At 47.7% G+C, this 15,464-nt stretch overlaps 1 protein-coding gene across 1 annotated transcript in view; it reads left to right on the forward strand.

Moving 5' to 3' along the window:
- The window catches only part of PSD2 (pleckstrin and Sec7 domain containing 2), a 34,081-nt gene extending 18,617 nt beyond the window's left edge, over positions 1-15,464 (forward strand). The window contains exons 7-14 of the mRNA XM_077138052.1: positions 3,998-4,087; positions 5,489-5,532; positions 6,596-6,786; positions 6,960-7,030; positions 7,446-7,603; positions 8,472-8,616; positions 9,831-9,974; positions 13,328-15,464. Of these exons, the coding sequence (XP_076994167.1) occupies positions 3,998-4,087; positions 5,489-5,532; positions 6,596-6,786; positions 6,960-7,030; positions 7,446-7,603; positions 8,472-8,616; positions 9,831-9,974; positions 13,328-13,537 (1,053 nt within the window). The 3' untranslated portion in view covers positions 13,538-15,464. The remainder of the gene's footprint in view (positions 1-3,997; positions 4,088-5,488; positions 5,533-6,595; positions 6,787-6,959; positions 7,031-7,445; positions 7,604-8,471; positions 8,617-9,830; positions 9,975-13,327) is intronic.

The raw sequence follows: 15,464 nt of genomic DNA on the forward strand, positions 1-15,464 counted from the left end.
TTTGAATGTTTAGTGAATTACTGATATATTTGAGTTTGAATATACCAGCTTACTATTTGTTTTCTCTTTGACTCCTCTGTTCTATATTTCTTTTTCTCTTTGCTACTTTTGCATTATTTAAGAATTTTCTAGAATTCCATTTTCCCCTTCTGTTAGCTTGTTAGTTGTGCATTCTTTTGGAATTCTTTTTGGGATAGCAGTACGTATCCCTGACTTATTAAGGTACATTCACCACTTCCTAGGCTTTGAAAAAATGTTAAAACACTATAACTCCATTTATTGGCCTCTCAACTTATATGCTACTGTTATCATGCTTTTAACTATTATGTTCATATATATTTTATTCAAAGAAAACTTTATTATTATTGCTTTGCACAATCAATATTCATTTAGATTAACCTACCCTTTTCATTGTTTTTTGTTCTTTTCTGCTTCTCCATGCTTCCATCTGGAAAATTTTCCTTCTGTCTGAAGAACTCCCATATTTTTGCCTTCAGTTTTACATTTATTTATATATATGTATGAGTAAACTGTTTTTGAAGTATGACATACTCTAGAGAAGTGCACAAATCGTAAGTGTACAGCTTTATAAATTCTCACAAAGTAACCACATGCAGTTCAAGAAATAGAACATTTCCAGTCCCTATTTATTCCTGTCCCTTCCTATTGGTTTTCTCTCCTCCAAGTGCATTCACTGTCCTGAGTTCAATACCACAGATCATTTAAACGTTGTATTAATGGAATCATGTAGTATATATTCTTTTGTATTTGGCTTCTTTCACTCATCTTTGCTGTTGCATATAGTTGAAATGTGTTCATTATAAGAATAGACCACATTTATTTATGCATTTTACTATTTTTAGACATTTGACTTTTTATCTGCCAGTTGGGGACTAATTTTAATAATGCTGCTCTGAGCATTCTTGTGCATATCTTTTGGTGAGTGTATTCACACATGTCTATCCATATAAATCTGAGAGCAGAACTGCTGGGACATAAGATGGGTTTATGTTCAGCTTTAGTGGATGCCACGAAAGACTTTTCCAAAGTTGTAACAACTTACAGTCCCACCAGTAGCAAATGAAAGTTCCATCTACATCACCTCCTCACCGACACTTGGCGTTCTTTGACTTTTTCACTTTTTCTGTTCTAGGGGTGCGTAATTGCATGACATTGTGGTTTTAATTTACATTTCCCTGATGACTGATGAAACTCGGAATTTTTTCATGTTTTATTGGGCTTTTGGATACTTTCTTTTGCAGAGTGCTTGTTCAAGTTTCTTCAACATTTTCTATTGAATTGTCTGCTTTTTAAAATTGATTTATAAAGTTTCTTTATATGTTTTGGCTAGGAGTCCTTTGTTGAATATATGTGTTACAAATCTCCTATTTTGGGGCTTTACATCTTTATTTTTGAGAAAAATTTTTTTTCTGTGTATAGAATTTTAGTAGGAACTTATTTTCCTACAGCACTTTGACAACGTCATCCCATTTTCTTTTGGTCTCCAGTGTTTCTGTCAAGAAGTCATATGTCAGTCTTATTGTTGCTTCTTTGAAGGAAATATGTTTCTCCCCACTTCCTCTGGCTGCTTTTACTATTTTCTTTGTGTCTTTGCTATTATTCAGTTTTACTATGATGTACTTAGGTATAGTTTTCTTTGCATTTTCCCCCTGCAGTACTTGAATCTGTGACTTGGTGTCTTTCATCAATTTTGGAAAATTATTATGCAGTATTATTATATATTGCTTCTGCCTCATTCTCTTTCTCCACCTGGGATTCTAATTACAGGTATGTTAGACCTTGTCACTAAGCATCATAGGTCTCTTGGGCTTTTTTTTCCTATATTTTCCTTATTTTTTCTTTAGTCTGAATATTTTCTTCTATCTGTCTGTAGTTTACTAATCCTCTTTCCTGCTATGCTATGTCTAATCTGTTGTTAAGCCCATTTGTTGGGTTTTAAATTTCAGTTATTATATTTTTCATTTTAGAATTTCCATTTGATTCATCTTTTAGTAGTTTTCAGTCCTCTGCTGAAATTGGGATTGAATGATTCATACCATGGATTGAATGATTCATATCTGGACTTTGGCTTTGTTTAAGTCTAAGTATTTCTTATCCATCCCTACTCTTGGAGTGTAGCCCTTTTGGAGTCTTCATTTAAAAAAACCTAGGGTATTTCCCAGGGCCCCTTATCCCTGGTCCACACTGAACTCTAATTTTTGTTCTGTTAGCCCTATATAACATTCAGATGCATAGCCTTTTAACCAGAGCTTATGAATTGGCAAATGCCACAAGGAGGAAAGCTGCTCTGTACCACCCTTCTTTCTTTTCAGGATCTTCATCGTTGATGTCCTCACTGCTTTGATAGTTCTCCAGGGCTGTCACAGAGATGTTTTATTAATATTTTGCTCAACAGTTTTTTCTGCTGGGAAGGTTCATCTGTAAAAAGATAGTCTGTCATAGCTAGGATTGAAAATCTTGCCTCTTAAACATTTGTTTTTTTTGCACTCCTGACTGATGGCTGGAGAATGTTCAGTGCGTGGAACTCAAAAACAATACTATCAATATTACCCTCATATTTTTGTATTACAAATGCATATACACATGACCGTATACCCATATACATACATATATGTATATGTGAAAATATACATATGACCATATGAAACATACTTATATCAAGACACACATGGGATCTCTCCTACTTAATCCTTTGGAAAGGATTACTTGTCAGCTAGTTATAAAGCCTTATGTTGTCATTATTTCCTGAATCATGTTCTGTGGTTTGTGGCTGTCCCACATGATGTTAATAGATTATTTTTGCTAAAGTGGCGCAAAGGTAAAAACCTTTGGGAATTGAATCCTCTCCTTGGACATTTCCAAATACATGTAAGTGTGTATTTGGAAAGACTCTGAAAAGTGTAACTAAACCTCTTTAATTACAAAATCCTTTTTTTGGGGGGGCAATATCTCTTCCCAATCTTAAGATTGTAGGTAAATCTTGGGAAACACTGCCTTAGAGCAAATTCAAATTCACTAAGTCCTATACCAGTAAGTATTCGGTGTTCAAGGGTCTTCATTCTCACAAATATGAAGTGCTACCCAGTGTTTCCTCACATCTGGATAATTCTCAGGAAAGTCTAAAAGCATCAACATCAGTTCTTGGGTTTGGACTGGCCTCTTTGCCAGTCAGTGGTTAAAAAAAAAAGAATCCAGAACTTGGGAGTTCAGTCATTCCCAGCTCTATATGTTTATGACTCTGAAGTGAAACCATCTGCTTGGGTTCCCTTAGTCCCCGTCCGGGTCAGCATGGGGTACCCATCAGTGTTTGTGGAACATGATTTTTGATTCTCATAAGACCAAACTCTCCCTCATTTCGCCTACTTCTTGGAGATCTTGCTGCCCCTCTGTGCAGGTGAGAGGGTGAGACAGTTGTGGCGGAATACACGGAACTTCTGCTCATGAGCCAAGAGGCCTGGGTTCAAGTCCTGGTGCTGTGTGACCTTGGGAGAGTTCTATGGAGTAGTGAGAACACGAGTCTTGGTGTCAGACACACTCAGCCCTTCCACTTCCTTGCTGTGTGATCATGGGCATATCACTTCATCTTTCTCACCTCAATTTCCTTACCTGTCAAATGGGGTAATAATACCACTCACTTCATCTTCTCTTTCTTTTTTTTTGAGAACGAGATAAGATAATGCATGCTAAGTAGAATACCTGGAGCATAGTAGGCACCCAGGAAATGTCAGCTATCACAATACTTCATCCAAACTTGACTCCTTCATCTGGGTTTGAGGAGGACCCTATCTTCTGGGATGCTTGAGAAGCAAATAGCATCTTGAATGTGGATGTTTTGTAACCTCTTGAAGACAAAGGGAAATCCAGGCAGTTTTATTTCTATCATTGCCCTTTATGCTACCTTAGCCTGGCTGGACAGGCTAGGCTGTGGATGAAGCCTCCATGCCTACCCTCAGGCAGAACCCTTTCTCTATTACAGAACATTGGCAAGAAAATGTCCTGCCAGCAATTCATTGCCAACTTGGACCGGCTTAATGATGGCCAAGACTTTGCTAAAGACCTGCTGAAGGTATTGCCTGTTAAGATTTACTATGCTCCCAGCTGTGCCCTGGGTGGGTGGAGAGGGGATAGGTCTCTGCCTCACTAAATCCTGATATTCCAAACTCTTAATACAGGGATTAGGGTCACCGTGACTTTAGGACAGAGTTAAAGAGAGAACATTCAGCTAGACATTAGTCTGTATGTTTCTCGAGTTAGGCAGAGGGGTAGGGTGAGTTGTTTTTAGTGCCCCATCACCACCATTGATGTCACCATTGCCACCAACTGGCGTAACTTCTGCCGCCGCCACCACCACCGCCACCATGCCCAATACCACCAGCAGTGCCACCATTACCACCATCACCTCTGCCTTTTCCACTCTACCACTACCTGCACCACGATGCCATCACCGTCACCACAGAGGAAAGCCCACTCATTCTTCCAACGTCATGGGAATCTACCTTTCTTTAGATGCTGAAGCCCAAGGTGGAACTGTGACCTTTTAAGCCTTGTCAATTTCTCCACCTTGGAGAAAGAGGAGCAGGTTTTGAGGGGTTAGATTATAAATTGTGTTTTAGATAGTGAATTTGAAGGACCTTGTGATACCAGATGGGCAAGTGGATAGTTTGTCTGGAGATCAAAAAAAAAAAATATTGTCTTCAGTATTCTTACCACAATTATCCTCTTCATCATCAAGAAGTGCTTATTAAGAGCATATTTGTAAGTGAGATCAAACAATCCCGGCCCAACCATCCAACTATCCATATCTCCCCATCTCCTTGTCCATCCATCCACTACTACTCACTTCTCCATTTGACATCTATCCACTCATCCCCCATCTAGCCACTTATCCATCTATCCATCCTCTTATTCACTCAATCATTTGTCTACTCATACACCCATCCTTTTACCCATCACTCCCCCTCCCCACAACCATATACTCTCATACATTCTCCTATATATTCCCCATTTACCCACCCATATACACTTTCACCCACCCTCTCCCCCCTCCCCCCATTCCCCCACTCATTCTTCTACCTACCAACTCATCCACCCACCCGGCCACCCTTACATCCACCTAATCATCTACTCAATCATCCATCTACTCACTCACCAATCCTGTTGAACACTTACTGTGTGCTAAGCATTGGGCTATGCCCTGGAGATTTGGTGGTGAACAAGATAGCAACTCCTTACTTTGTGAAGCATACAGTCTCTTGAGGAGATAGATATGAAACAATTTCAGTTACATACCACCCAATCATACATCTACCCATCCACTCATTTATCCATCCAAGAAACAAGCATGAACCAAGCACTCACTTTGTTCCATTGGCTAAGAAGGGATCCTCTCACCCACATTTCTGGGGTAGGTGGGGATTTCTTTAACTCTTCACCTGGATTTCTCTCCCTCTCTTCTCCCCCAAACCAGTCCCTTTACAACTCTATCAAGAATGAAAAGCTGGAATGGGCCATGTGAGTAGAGCCTTTGTGTGGGGAAAATGAATCGTTGGGAGGGGAAGTGACTGGAGATGCCGGATGTCACACCTGCCACTCTCTGTGGTTCTCATTTTTCTCAAACTAAGGCCAGTCAGCTGGCTTGGACCCCGTGTTGAGTTCCCCTTTGAATTCATTTTCTGTCTTGATAAAAAGTGGGCAACATTTACACAGCTATGGAATAGATTGAAACTGTGACTTTAGTTCCATAATGTCTACAGCTGACTCTCTGTACTGGAGAGGGTGCCGTAATTCCCAATGGTGACAACTCTTTCCCCTCTGGGAGTTTAGCAAGCAGAAGGCATGGGAGTCCAATGACCCTGAGGATCTGACCATGTTTAGGGTGGTGACTGCTCTTGGCAGTGTTGGGAGGAGGTGATTGCCCCCTAACTTCTTCCCCTTTGAAGGCAGTGAGGTCTAGAGGTACCTAGCCATCTAGAAAAAGGTGTGGGAACCCTGCTGGTTGGGGAGAATGTGAGAAACTCCTGGGGAAGTGGCCACCCTCCTGCTGTACTCTTGTGAGTGGCCTGGGTCTTCTGGTCCACGTAGAAGTCCAGGCAGGCATTGTTGGGAACCACAACCCAACTTGGAAGAGCTGAAACTTCCACCAAAATTTTCATGAGAGTTCAGACTTTAGGGGCCTCCCTTTAGGGTCACCCCCACCCTAGTGTGCAGCAACTTCAGTCTGGCCAATGGGTGTCTGCTCCCTTGGGCTGGGATCTCAGGGCAGGATTGGAGAGAAGACAAGGAAGATGGGAAAGAGGTCTGGAGGTAGTAAGGTCTCCAACTCTGTGATCAAAGGTGAGCATTGGAGCCTGGAGGCCGAAGACCAAAAATCAGAGGTCGGGGTCAGAATTGAAGACAGAGGGAAGGGGTCAAAGAGCTGGACCTGTGACCTAGATTGAAACCTCCTCATCTCTGCTTCTCATGGCTGTCCCTCATCCTCAACCATGGCTCCTAGAGGGGTGGTTGGTGGGAGAGGCATGGCAGAGTGGGGCTGAGGCCTCCCTGGAGGCTGTGCTCAGGCCTAGTACTTCCCTAGTGATGAGGACGAGCTGAGGAAATCGCTGTCTGAGCTGGTGGATGACAAGTTTGGGACAGGCACAAAGAAGGTGACACGGATCCTGGATGGTGGCAACCCCTTTCTGGATGTCCCCCAGGCTCTCAGCGCCACCACCTACAAGCATGGCGTGCTCACCCGGAAGACGCACGCAGACATGGATGGCAAGAGGAGTGGGTGTCAGGCTGGGGGGAGGGGCATGGGAGGGATCCTAGTCCAGAGGGCATTTCCCCGCCCCCTTGGCCACCCCACTGGGATGCACACACAGGTGGACATGTAGGGGGAGGCAGAGTGGGGGATGTTGGGATGGGTGGTTGTGCCACACTACCTGTGCTCACCTCCGCAGCACCCCGAGGGAGGCGTGGCTGGAAGAAATTCTACGCGGTGCTCAAAGGGACCATCTTGTACCTGCAGAAGGTGAGAGGCTGCCCCGGAGTCCCTGCCCAGAAGGGCCAGCTCAATCCCTCATCCAGCCCTGCTTTGTGGTGTCCAGGGGTTCCTGGAGGACCTGGGGCTTAGGCAGACACTGGCCGTTCCCCCCTCAGGGGCCCGACTTGGCCTCAACCAGGACTTTAGTAGTTTCAGGGACGGGTATGTGGGATGCCCAGTGGCCAGTGGACACCCAGGGTATGGCTTCTGGGACAGACGAGGGGATAGGGGAAGAGTGTCTGGAGTGATTTGTGCTGCATGGGGCTGGCTTCATAGCAGCAGGAACTGAAAAGTGGAGGGAGACAAAGGGACAGAGAGAGGAGAGGTAGGTGGAGGAAATGTGGGTCGGTGAACAGGAGCCTGGAGAAGACAGGGGCTTGCCCACCCTCCCCTGCCTTTCCAGGACGAGTACAGGCCTGACAAGGCCCTGTCGGAGGGCGACTTGAAGAACGCCATCCGCGTGCACCACGCTCTGGCCACCAGGGCCTCCGACTACAGCAAGAAGTCCAACGTGCTCAAGCTGAAGACAGCCGACTGGAGGGTCTTCCTCTTCCAGGCACCGTAAGGAGGAGCTGGGACCTCCTCGCAGCTTCCCTGGGCTTAGCTTCCCGTGTGCTTCCACCCCAAGAGCAAGTGTGATGCATGTGACACAAGCCAACTGCCGGGGTCCCCTAAAGCAGCGATTCTCCAAGTGTGGTCCCTCAGCATCACCTAGAAGCTTGTTACAAATGCCATTTCTCTGGCCCCACCTGGGACCTGCTGAAGCAGGAACTCTGGGGGTGGGCCCGGCAGCCTGTTCCAGCAGAACCTCCTGGTGATTCTGGTGCATGTTTCACCCATTAAAGGGCAGGGCAGATGTGATCGTTATAAATCTTCCTTTTCTTTAAATTTGGGGGAGGGTGGGAAAGGCTCACTGTAGTTTACTGTAAGCTTCCCTTCCATTCCCCTGAACTCCACACTCCTGTGACCTGAGATTCAAGTGTCATGTGTTTAAAAGGAGGGTGTCGGGATCCGAGTGTAGGGGATGGGCCTGGCTGTCGGGACAGGAACAGGGCGGGACTCCAGGTGGGCTGTAGAGGGGACAAACATGTGCCCAGCTGCCTCTAGCAGTCCTCCGGCCCACTGGCTCTAGGGCCTTTTGGCTCCAGGACCCATTCGTTCTAGGACCTGCTATGTCTGGAGCTGGGAAGTTTTATTTTCCCATGAAAATCCAGGCCCTGCCCGGGAGCCAGGACAGAGAGAACGCCCCCTAAATAGCCCTGACCGGGCCCATCCACCCACCCATCTCCTTCACTCCTTCACCCATCTATAAAGAGATATTAGTGCCTTCTTTGTGCCAGGCCTGAAGCTGGGTTCTGGGTGCTGGGGGTGGGGGTAGGGGCCCTGTTGTGAGAAGCCGCTGCCCTCTTCCTCCCCATGCTGTCCCCAGGAGCAAAGAAGAAATGCTGTCCTGGATCCTTAGGATCAACCTGGTGGCTGCCATCTTCTCGGCCCCGGCCTTCCCCGCTGCCGTCAGCTCCATGAAGAAGTTCTGTCGGCCTCTGCTGCCCTCCTGCTCCACTCGTCTCTGCCAGGTACAAGCTCCCCACCGCCCCAGGCCATCCCCCCATGCCAGGCACCTCAGCTTCTTCTACAGGATGCCTGGTCCTGGACTTCGGGACACAGAATAATATCCTCCTCCCCCACCGTGTTTGCAGATGGAAAGCCTGGGGCCCGCACGCCACGCCCCACACGCCACGCCCCACGCCCCACACCCCACCCGCCACCTGCTACGCAACACGCGCAGGCTGGCTGAGCTGGGGGCAGGCTGCGTGTGCTTCCCTGACCTGGGGCATGTGGATGTGTCCGTGGGTTGGTGGCATCACGTCTGCCGAGCATGACTGCGAGAGAACGTGTGTGTCACGGAGAGCTGGGAGCAGGGCTGGGGCTCGGCTGGCCCTCACCCATCCCTGAACGTTTTATTTGTAATCCTAAAGCAACCTCATCAGTACTCTGGTGTTTCCGTTTTGGGGAAGGAAGGATAGATGGAAAACCATTGCTTGAGAGCTAGAGGGTGGGGGGAGCTCAGTCCTGTCTTTGTCAGCAGCTGACCCTTTCCCTACTGAGCCTGTGTCCTGGGGCTCCCCCAGAGCTCCTGGGGCTTCTGCTTCCGCCCAGTGCCTGGCTGCGTGTGCACACACACACAGTGCACAAGCACACACGTGCACATGTCTGTCTGCACACATGCAGTGCACTCTCGCACATGCAAGCGCACACACACCCCAGGTGTGTCCACACACGCCCAGTGGGGCCCCCCATCCCGCCGTGCCGCCTGCCAGGGCTGGATCTCTGCCCCTCTCCGGGTGTGGTGGGGGAATCCACGGCCACTGCGTGCATCTGTGTAGGAGAGCGAGAGGATGTGTGTGCACTGGGAGCCGTGGGTCGCCGAGGCCAGGCTGACGCTCCCGTGCATTTGGGTGTGCATGTGAGGGCGCCCATGAGCCAGGAGTGGGTCTGGGTGAGGTGTCTGTATTGGGGAGGGGACACATGCACACTCCTGTCTCCTGAGCCTGCTAGGGAGCGTCTGGGAGAGCTGAGGCTGACAATAGCCGGGGAGCGGGGAGAGGAGCAAGTTGGGAAGGGTGCTGGGGTCCAGGCAGGCCCTACCCCCACCTTAGTGACCCTGGCCAGGCTGCGCTTTGCCTTTGCTAACGCAGGTCCGGGGTTCATTTCCCAGGAGGGCCGGGCTTAGACCCACCGCCGCCCGCATCCTGAGCGTGGGTCTCACAATCAGGACTTGCCTTTGCAGGAGGAGCAGCTGAGGTCTCACGAGAATAAGTTGAGGCAGGTGACTGCAGAGCTGGCCGAGCACAGGTGTCACCCAGTGGAGCGGGGAGTCAGGTCCAAGGAGGCGGAGGAGTGCCGGCTGAAGGAGCACTATCTCACGTTTGAGGTGGGCCCGCGGGCGGCCGCGCAAGCAGAAGCGGCCAGCATCACACCGAGCCCTCCACAACCTGGGGCTCTGGTTTGGGGGCTCCCCACTTTGGGGGCTCCCCTGAGGTGTGTGCAATCCAATTATGACCATGACCTCCCGGGGGCCAGGCTCTGCACAGAGCAGCACAGACCCCACCGCCCCCACACTGTGTCACTCTTACAGGACCAGAGGGGCCCCAGGAGCCCACCCCCTCCCCCTGTCCCTCCACGCCATCCGCCTCCCCCGGAGGGGACTTCTCTGGAAGCTTTCACATCCTTACCATGAAGCTCTCAAGCCCTGTCCACATGCCTCTTTCCCCTCGGCACCCTTTCCTCTTTCATGTGTGTTTATCATGCAGAGCATCTCTTTCTCAGTGCTCTCTTCTTTCCGTCCTGCCTGTCTCTCCCCACTGCCCTGATCCTGCCTCATGACCATCTGCAAATGGGGTGGAGGGTGGGGGTTTGGATGGGGAGAGGATGGCAGGAACCCCTTGCCAATTGGTAAGTCCCCCTGCGACTTTCCTGGTCTGCCTTGCTTTCCCCACCCCCCTCTCCAGGCTCTGTGGGGTTGCCTGGGAAGGCGATGTGTGGTTCACTTTTTCAAGATAAACTCAGACCCACGGTGAGCCATGTAGCAGTGAGAGGTGGCCTCCCCTTCTGGTTACTAACATGGTCTGGAAAGAACCACACGGTTATAGGAGGAGTGCCTGGGGGCCCAACCCTGGCTGAGACTTGACTCTTTTTTTGTGCATGCTGTATGGCAGGGGTCAGATTTCATTCATTTTCCATGTGAGTATCCCATTATTGCAGCACCATTTGTTGACAAAAAAATTGTTTTTGAGGGGGTGTAGCTCACGGGCCAGGAATCAAACCTGGGTCTCCTGCATTGCAGGTGAGAATTTTCCCACTGAACTACCCTTACACCCCCAAGGCCTGACTCTTTTTTTTTCTTTTAATTTTTATTAATGAAACCAATCAACATACAATATGAACATTCTTTTTTATTCATCACATAGTTGTATATTCATAATCATGATCATTTCTTAGAACATTTGCATCATTTCAGAAAAAGAAATAAAAAGAAAACGGAAAAAATTCATACATACCATACCCCTTACCCCCTTCATTGATCACTAGCATTTCAATCTACTAAATTTATTTTAACATTTGTTCCCCCATTATTTATTTATTTTAATCCATATGCTTTACTCATCTGCCCATACCATAGATAAAAGGAGCATCAGACACAAAGTTTTCACAATCACATGTCGCATTGTGAAAGCTATATCATTATACAATCATCTTCAAGAAATATGGCTACTGGAGCACAGCTCTACATTTTCAGGCAGTTCCCTCCAGCCTCTCTGTTACATCTTCACTAACAAGGTGATATGAATTAAATGCGTAAGAGTAACCTCCAGGATAACCTCTTGACACTGTTTGGAATCTCTCAGCCATTGACACTTTATTTTGTCTCATTTCTCTCTTCCCCCTTTTGGTCGAGAAGGTTTTCTCAATCCCTTGGTGCTGAGTCCCAGCTCATTCTAGGATTTCTGTCTCATGTTGCCAGGAAGGTCCACACCCTTGGGAGTCATGTCCCACGTAAAGAGGGGGAGGGCAGTGAGTTTGCTTGTTGTGTTGGCTGAGAGAGAGAGGCCACATCTGAGCAACAAAAGAGGTTCTCTTGGGGGTGACTCTTAGGCCTTTCCCTGCAGTATAAAAATAGCAATTTTCAGTAGGCTTAGCCTGTCCCCAGGGCCTGACTCCTGACTGGGCTGGGGCCTGTCTATCACCTCTGCTGTGCGCTGAGGCCCATATACTCCCTGGCCTGGAATAATAGGCCTCTCAGATCGGGGGAAGTGGGCCAGGGCCCAGTGTGGGACCCACAGGGTCAGAGCTCCAGGGCCCACCACGGGGGAGGAGGCCTCTGTGAGCCTGGTGAAGAGGGCTGGGGCAGGCAGGGCCTTTGGAATGCTTTGTAGGGAGCAAGAGGCGCCAGGGGCCTTGGATGGAGGCAGAGCAGCCCTTTGGCCCAGCCTGGCCCAGTCTGAGGTTGAGGTGGGATCTCTGTGCTCCGAGCCTTTCCCAGCTCTGGGTTTCTTCCTTCCCCAGTCCCTTTGGACTGACCTGTGGCCAAGAGTGGACAGAGGGGATGAGGCAGAGCCAGGAAGCCCTCAGAGCAGGAGGGCCAGGAATTCACCAATCTCAGTCTCTAGATTTCCACCCTGGTTTTCTCTTGAAGGCATGCGGGAGATAGGAGAGTTCCTAGGATAGATCCTGACCTTTTCAAAAACAGAAAGCTTTATAGCTTTTGGAAGTCTTCTTAGATCCACTTTCCCTGCAGTATAAAAATAGCAATGACAAAAGCTACAGTGTACTCATCCTTTACTACATGCCAGGTGAGGTTCTTTTCACTTCTCTTTTTTTTGCCTGAGTTAATCCTCATCTCAGTTCCGTGAAATGGGTTCTGTTACTAGCCTCATTTTATGATAGGGATGCTGAGGCTTGGAGAGATCAGATCACTTTCCCGAAGTAACACAATTAAGAAGTGCAGGAGCCAGCATCCTAACACAAGCAGCTGATGACAGCTGCAGCCCCTTAGCCTTTTCCCCTCCTGACTACCCGCCTGGCTTGATGAGAGTGGGGTGAGGCCCAGTGGTGCAGGGTCTTGCTCATGTGCCAGAACTGGGAGAGAAGAGGCTTCCCTAACCCTTAGTCCTTTGTTCTTCCAGGACCCCAGCCTTCCCACCTGTGGTGAGGGCCTGAAGCTCAGAGTCAAGCACCTGCCATACTGCCAAAGCTCCCTCCAAAATGTTTGCACCAAGTTACAATCTCTGTAATAGTTTCAGAATGTACTTATTTCTCCATGCTCTCGCCAACACTGAGCGTTGTCAGATGCTTTAATCTTCCCTAGTCTAATGGGTTTATTACTATTTTATTTGCATTTTTAAAACTATAGATGAAGGGGGTACAAGGGTAATTTAGTGGTACAATTTTCGCCTGCCATGCAGGATATCCAGGTTCAATTCCCGGCCCATGCACACCTCCCCCCACCCAAAAATTCAATAAATGGTGCTGCAATAACAGGATAGTCACATGGAAAAAGAATGAAATGTGACCCTCACCATACAGCACACACACAAAAATTATAAGTGAGATTCTTGTGTATGTCTTTTCCTGTTTTTCTATTGGGTTATCTCCTTCTTATTGATTTGTGAGAGCTCTTTACATATTAAGGAAATTAGTGTTTTATCATAAGGAGCAAATATTTTGGTCCCATTTTGTTGTTTGTCTTTTGACTTTATTGATGGCCTTTCTCTGCCTTTTCCCCAGAAAAGTCGTTATGAAACCTATATCCACCTATTGGCTGTGAAAATCAAAGTGGGCTCAGATGACCTGGAGCGGATTGAGGCCCGGCTAGCCACCCTGGAAGGGGATGACCTTTCTCTCCGGAAGACACACTCTAGCCCTGCCCTCAGTCAGGGCCACGGACCTGTGACTGGCAACAAAGCCACGGAGGATGCCCCTGGGCCTGACATTTAGCCGGTGTGGATGGGCAGGCCTCAGAGGCAGGCAAATGCCCCCAGAGGGGTCAGTGAGCACAATTCCAGGCAGGAGCCACTTGAATCAAGCTCCAGGCTGTGGATGGGCAGCCAGAAGGGTAGGGCCAAGAAGCCGGAGATGTCATTCATGGTGTTGACCTTCTTCCATCCCGGGGTATCTCTGGGCCTCAGATTCTCTCCCCAGCCCTTACTTTCCTCTTCACTGCAGAGCCTCATTTTTTAGGCCAGCTGTGTGCATGCTCTAGCTACCATCTCCTAGAGAAGCTGGAAGGGCTGTTGACTTCCAGGACCTTCCTCTTCTCACCAAGCTCCTCCCCCTATTTCCTTGTTTTGAGAGCAGCTCTTGGCTCCAGGTCCAAGCTTGGGCTCCCACCCTTTCTATTCTGCCTCTGAGACGACCAGCAGCGGGTCTGCGGACCACCAGCACCGTCCTCGCTTCCCACTCCCACTCCCACTGGAACCACGTCCAGTCCTTCTGCCTCACTTCGCAATAACCCAGGACCTGGGCCCTCCACCCCCAGCATCAAGCTGTTTCTGCTCATGTGTGTGTCTATTCTCCGTCCATCCATTGAGGCCTCTACTGCTTTCTTTTTATACAGACACAAATGTGTATATATATATATATATATATATATATAAAAGGATTCCCTTTAAAGATGGTGTTAGGACTGAAATCAAAGAAGATGAGATAAGATGAAGGCAAAGCCTATTTCTGAGCTCCACCTGTTGGCAAGTGGGGCTGGCATCTGGCCTCTGGTGGCCCTAAAACTGAGAGGTCAGGTGGAGAGAGTTCTGAGTGCCCCCTAACCCTGTTTCCCCCCTCTTCCGGCTGCCCTGTGACTCACGCTGCTCTTAGAGTTGATGCTTTGGGAACAAATAGAAGGAGCGTGTGTGTGCTACCCCATCTGTCCCCTGGGTTCCTGAGCTGTGAGTGGGATGGAGCCAGGGGCCTGTTTATATTTTGGTCTTTATGTTGGTGCTGCCAGGTCTCTGAGTATCAGACGTGGCATTTTGTACAGATCTTCTGTGACAGGAATAAGACACTCTGCCTTGCAAATACCCACAAGCCCAAAGATGCCTGGTGGGCAAAGGTTATGGAAGCCATTAATTCTTGGACTTGGGAAAAGGTGGAATAACAATTTGTAGATTATTTCTTTCACTCTTCTAGTGAATCAGAAGATTTAGCTAAGGACATGTCTGGAAAGAATAGAGAAATTTGCCATGTAATGCTGGCCAGATTAGCATCCTTAAACCCAGCATCTTTTAGACTGATGAGTGGGTAAGGGGTGGCGGCTCACTCAGTACAGTACGGTGGGCAAATCCTATTTCTAAAATAGATTTACTGTAGTTTGGCCAGGAATTTGACCTCAGTGGTAACATATTTAGTTAATAAGATAAGCCAACCTTGCAAATAAGTATTCAACATTTAGAAGTCTATTCAAATTTGATGCAAGGAATGTGTGAGCCTGGAGAGACTTAGTGATTGCAATCCAGATTATTTCATTTGGATCAGTTGAAATGTGCTTTAAACTCAAACCATCTGGCTCTTCGTTTTGCTCAGAGGAAGAAAAGGTTTATTTAAATGAAAGTGAAAATGCAAATGTGTACTTTCTCCATGCTGTCTCAAGGTCCCTTACATTCTGAGGTCAGTGTCTCACCATCCACTTTGTAAGGGTGGGTGAGTGAAGGCAGAGAAGCCAGCTCCATCAGCTGCAGACAGATGTACTTCTCTGAGCATTAGCTGTGCCTCTCATGAGTTTAAAAAAAAATTTAGTTCACATCCTTAATGTGTATAATTATTTATTTGTAAATTATATACATCTACTACTGTACTAAAATATTATGTACATTATAAAACATTCACAAAAATAGAAATTTAAAAAGGGTGAGATGAAAATAAATCTAAA

This window comes from Tamandua tetradactyla, chromosome 20 (genome assembly GCF_023851605.1).
Source record: "Tamandua tetradactyla isolate mTamTet1 chromosome 20, mTamTet1.pri, whole genome shotgun sequence".
Taxonomy (NCBI): Eukaryota; Metazoa; Chordata; class Mammalia; order Pilosa; family Myrmecophagidae; genus Tamandua; species Tamandua tetradactyla.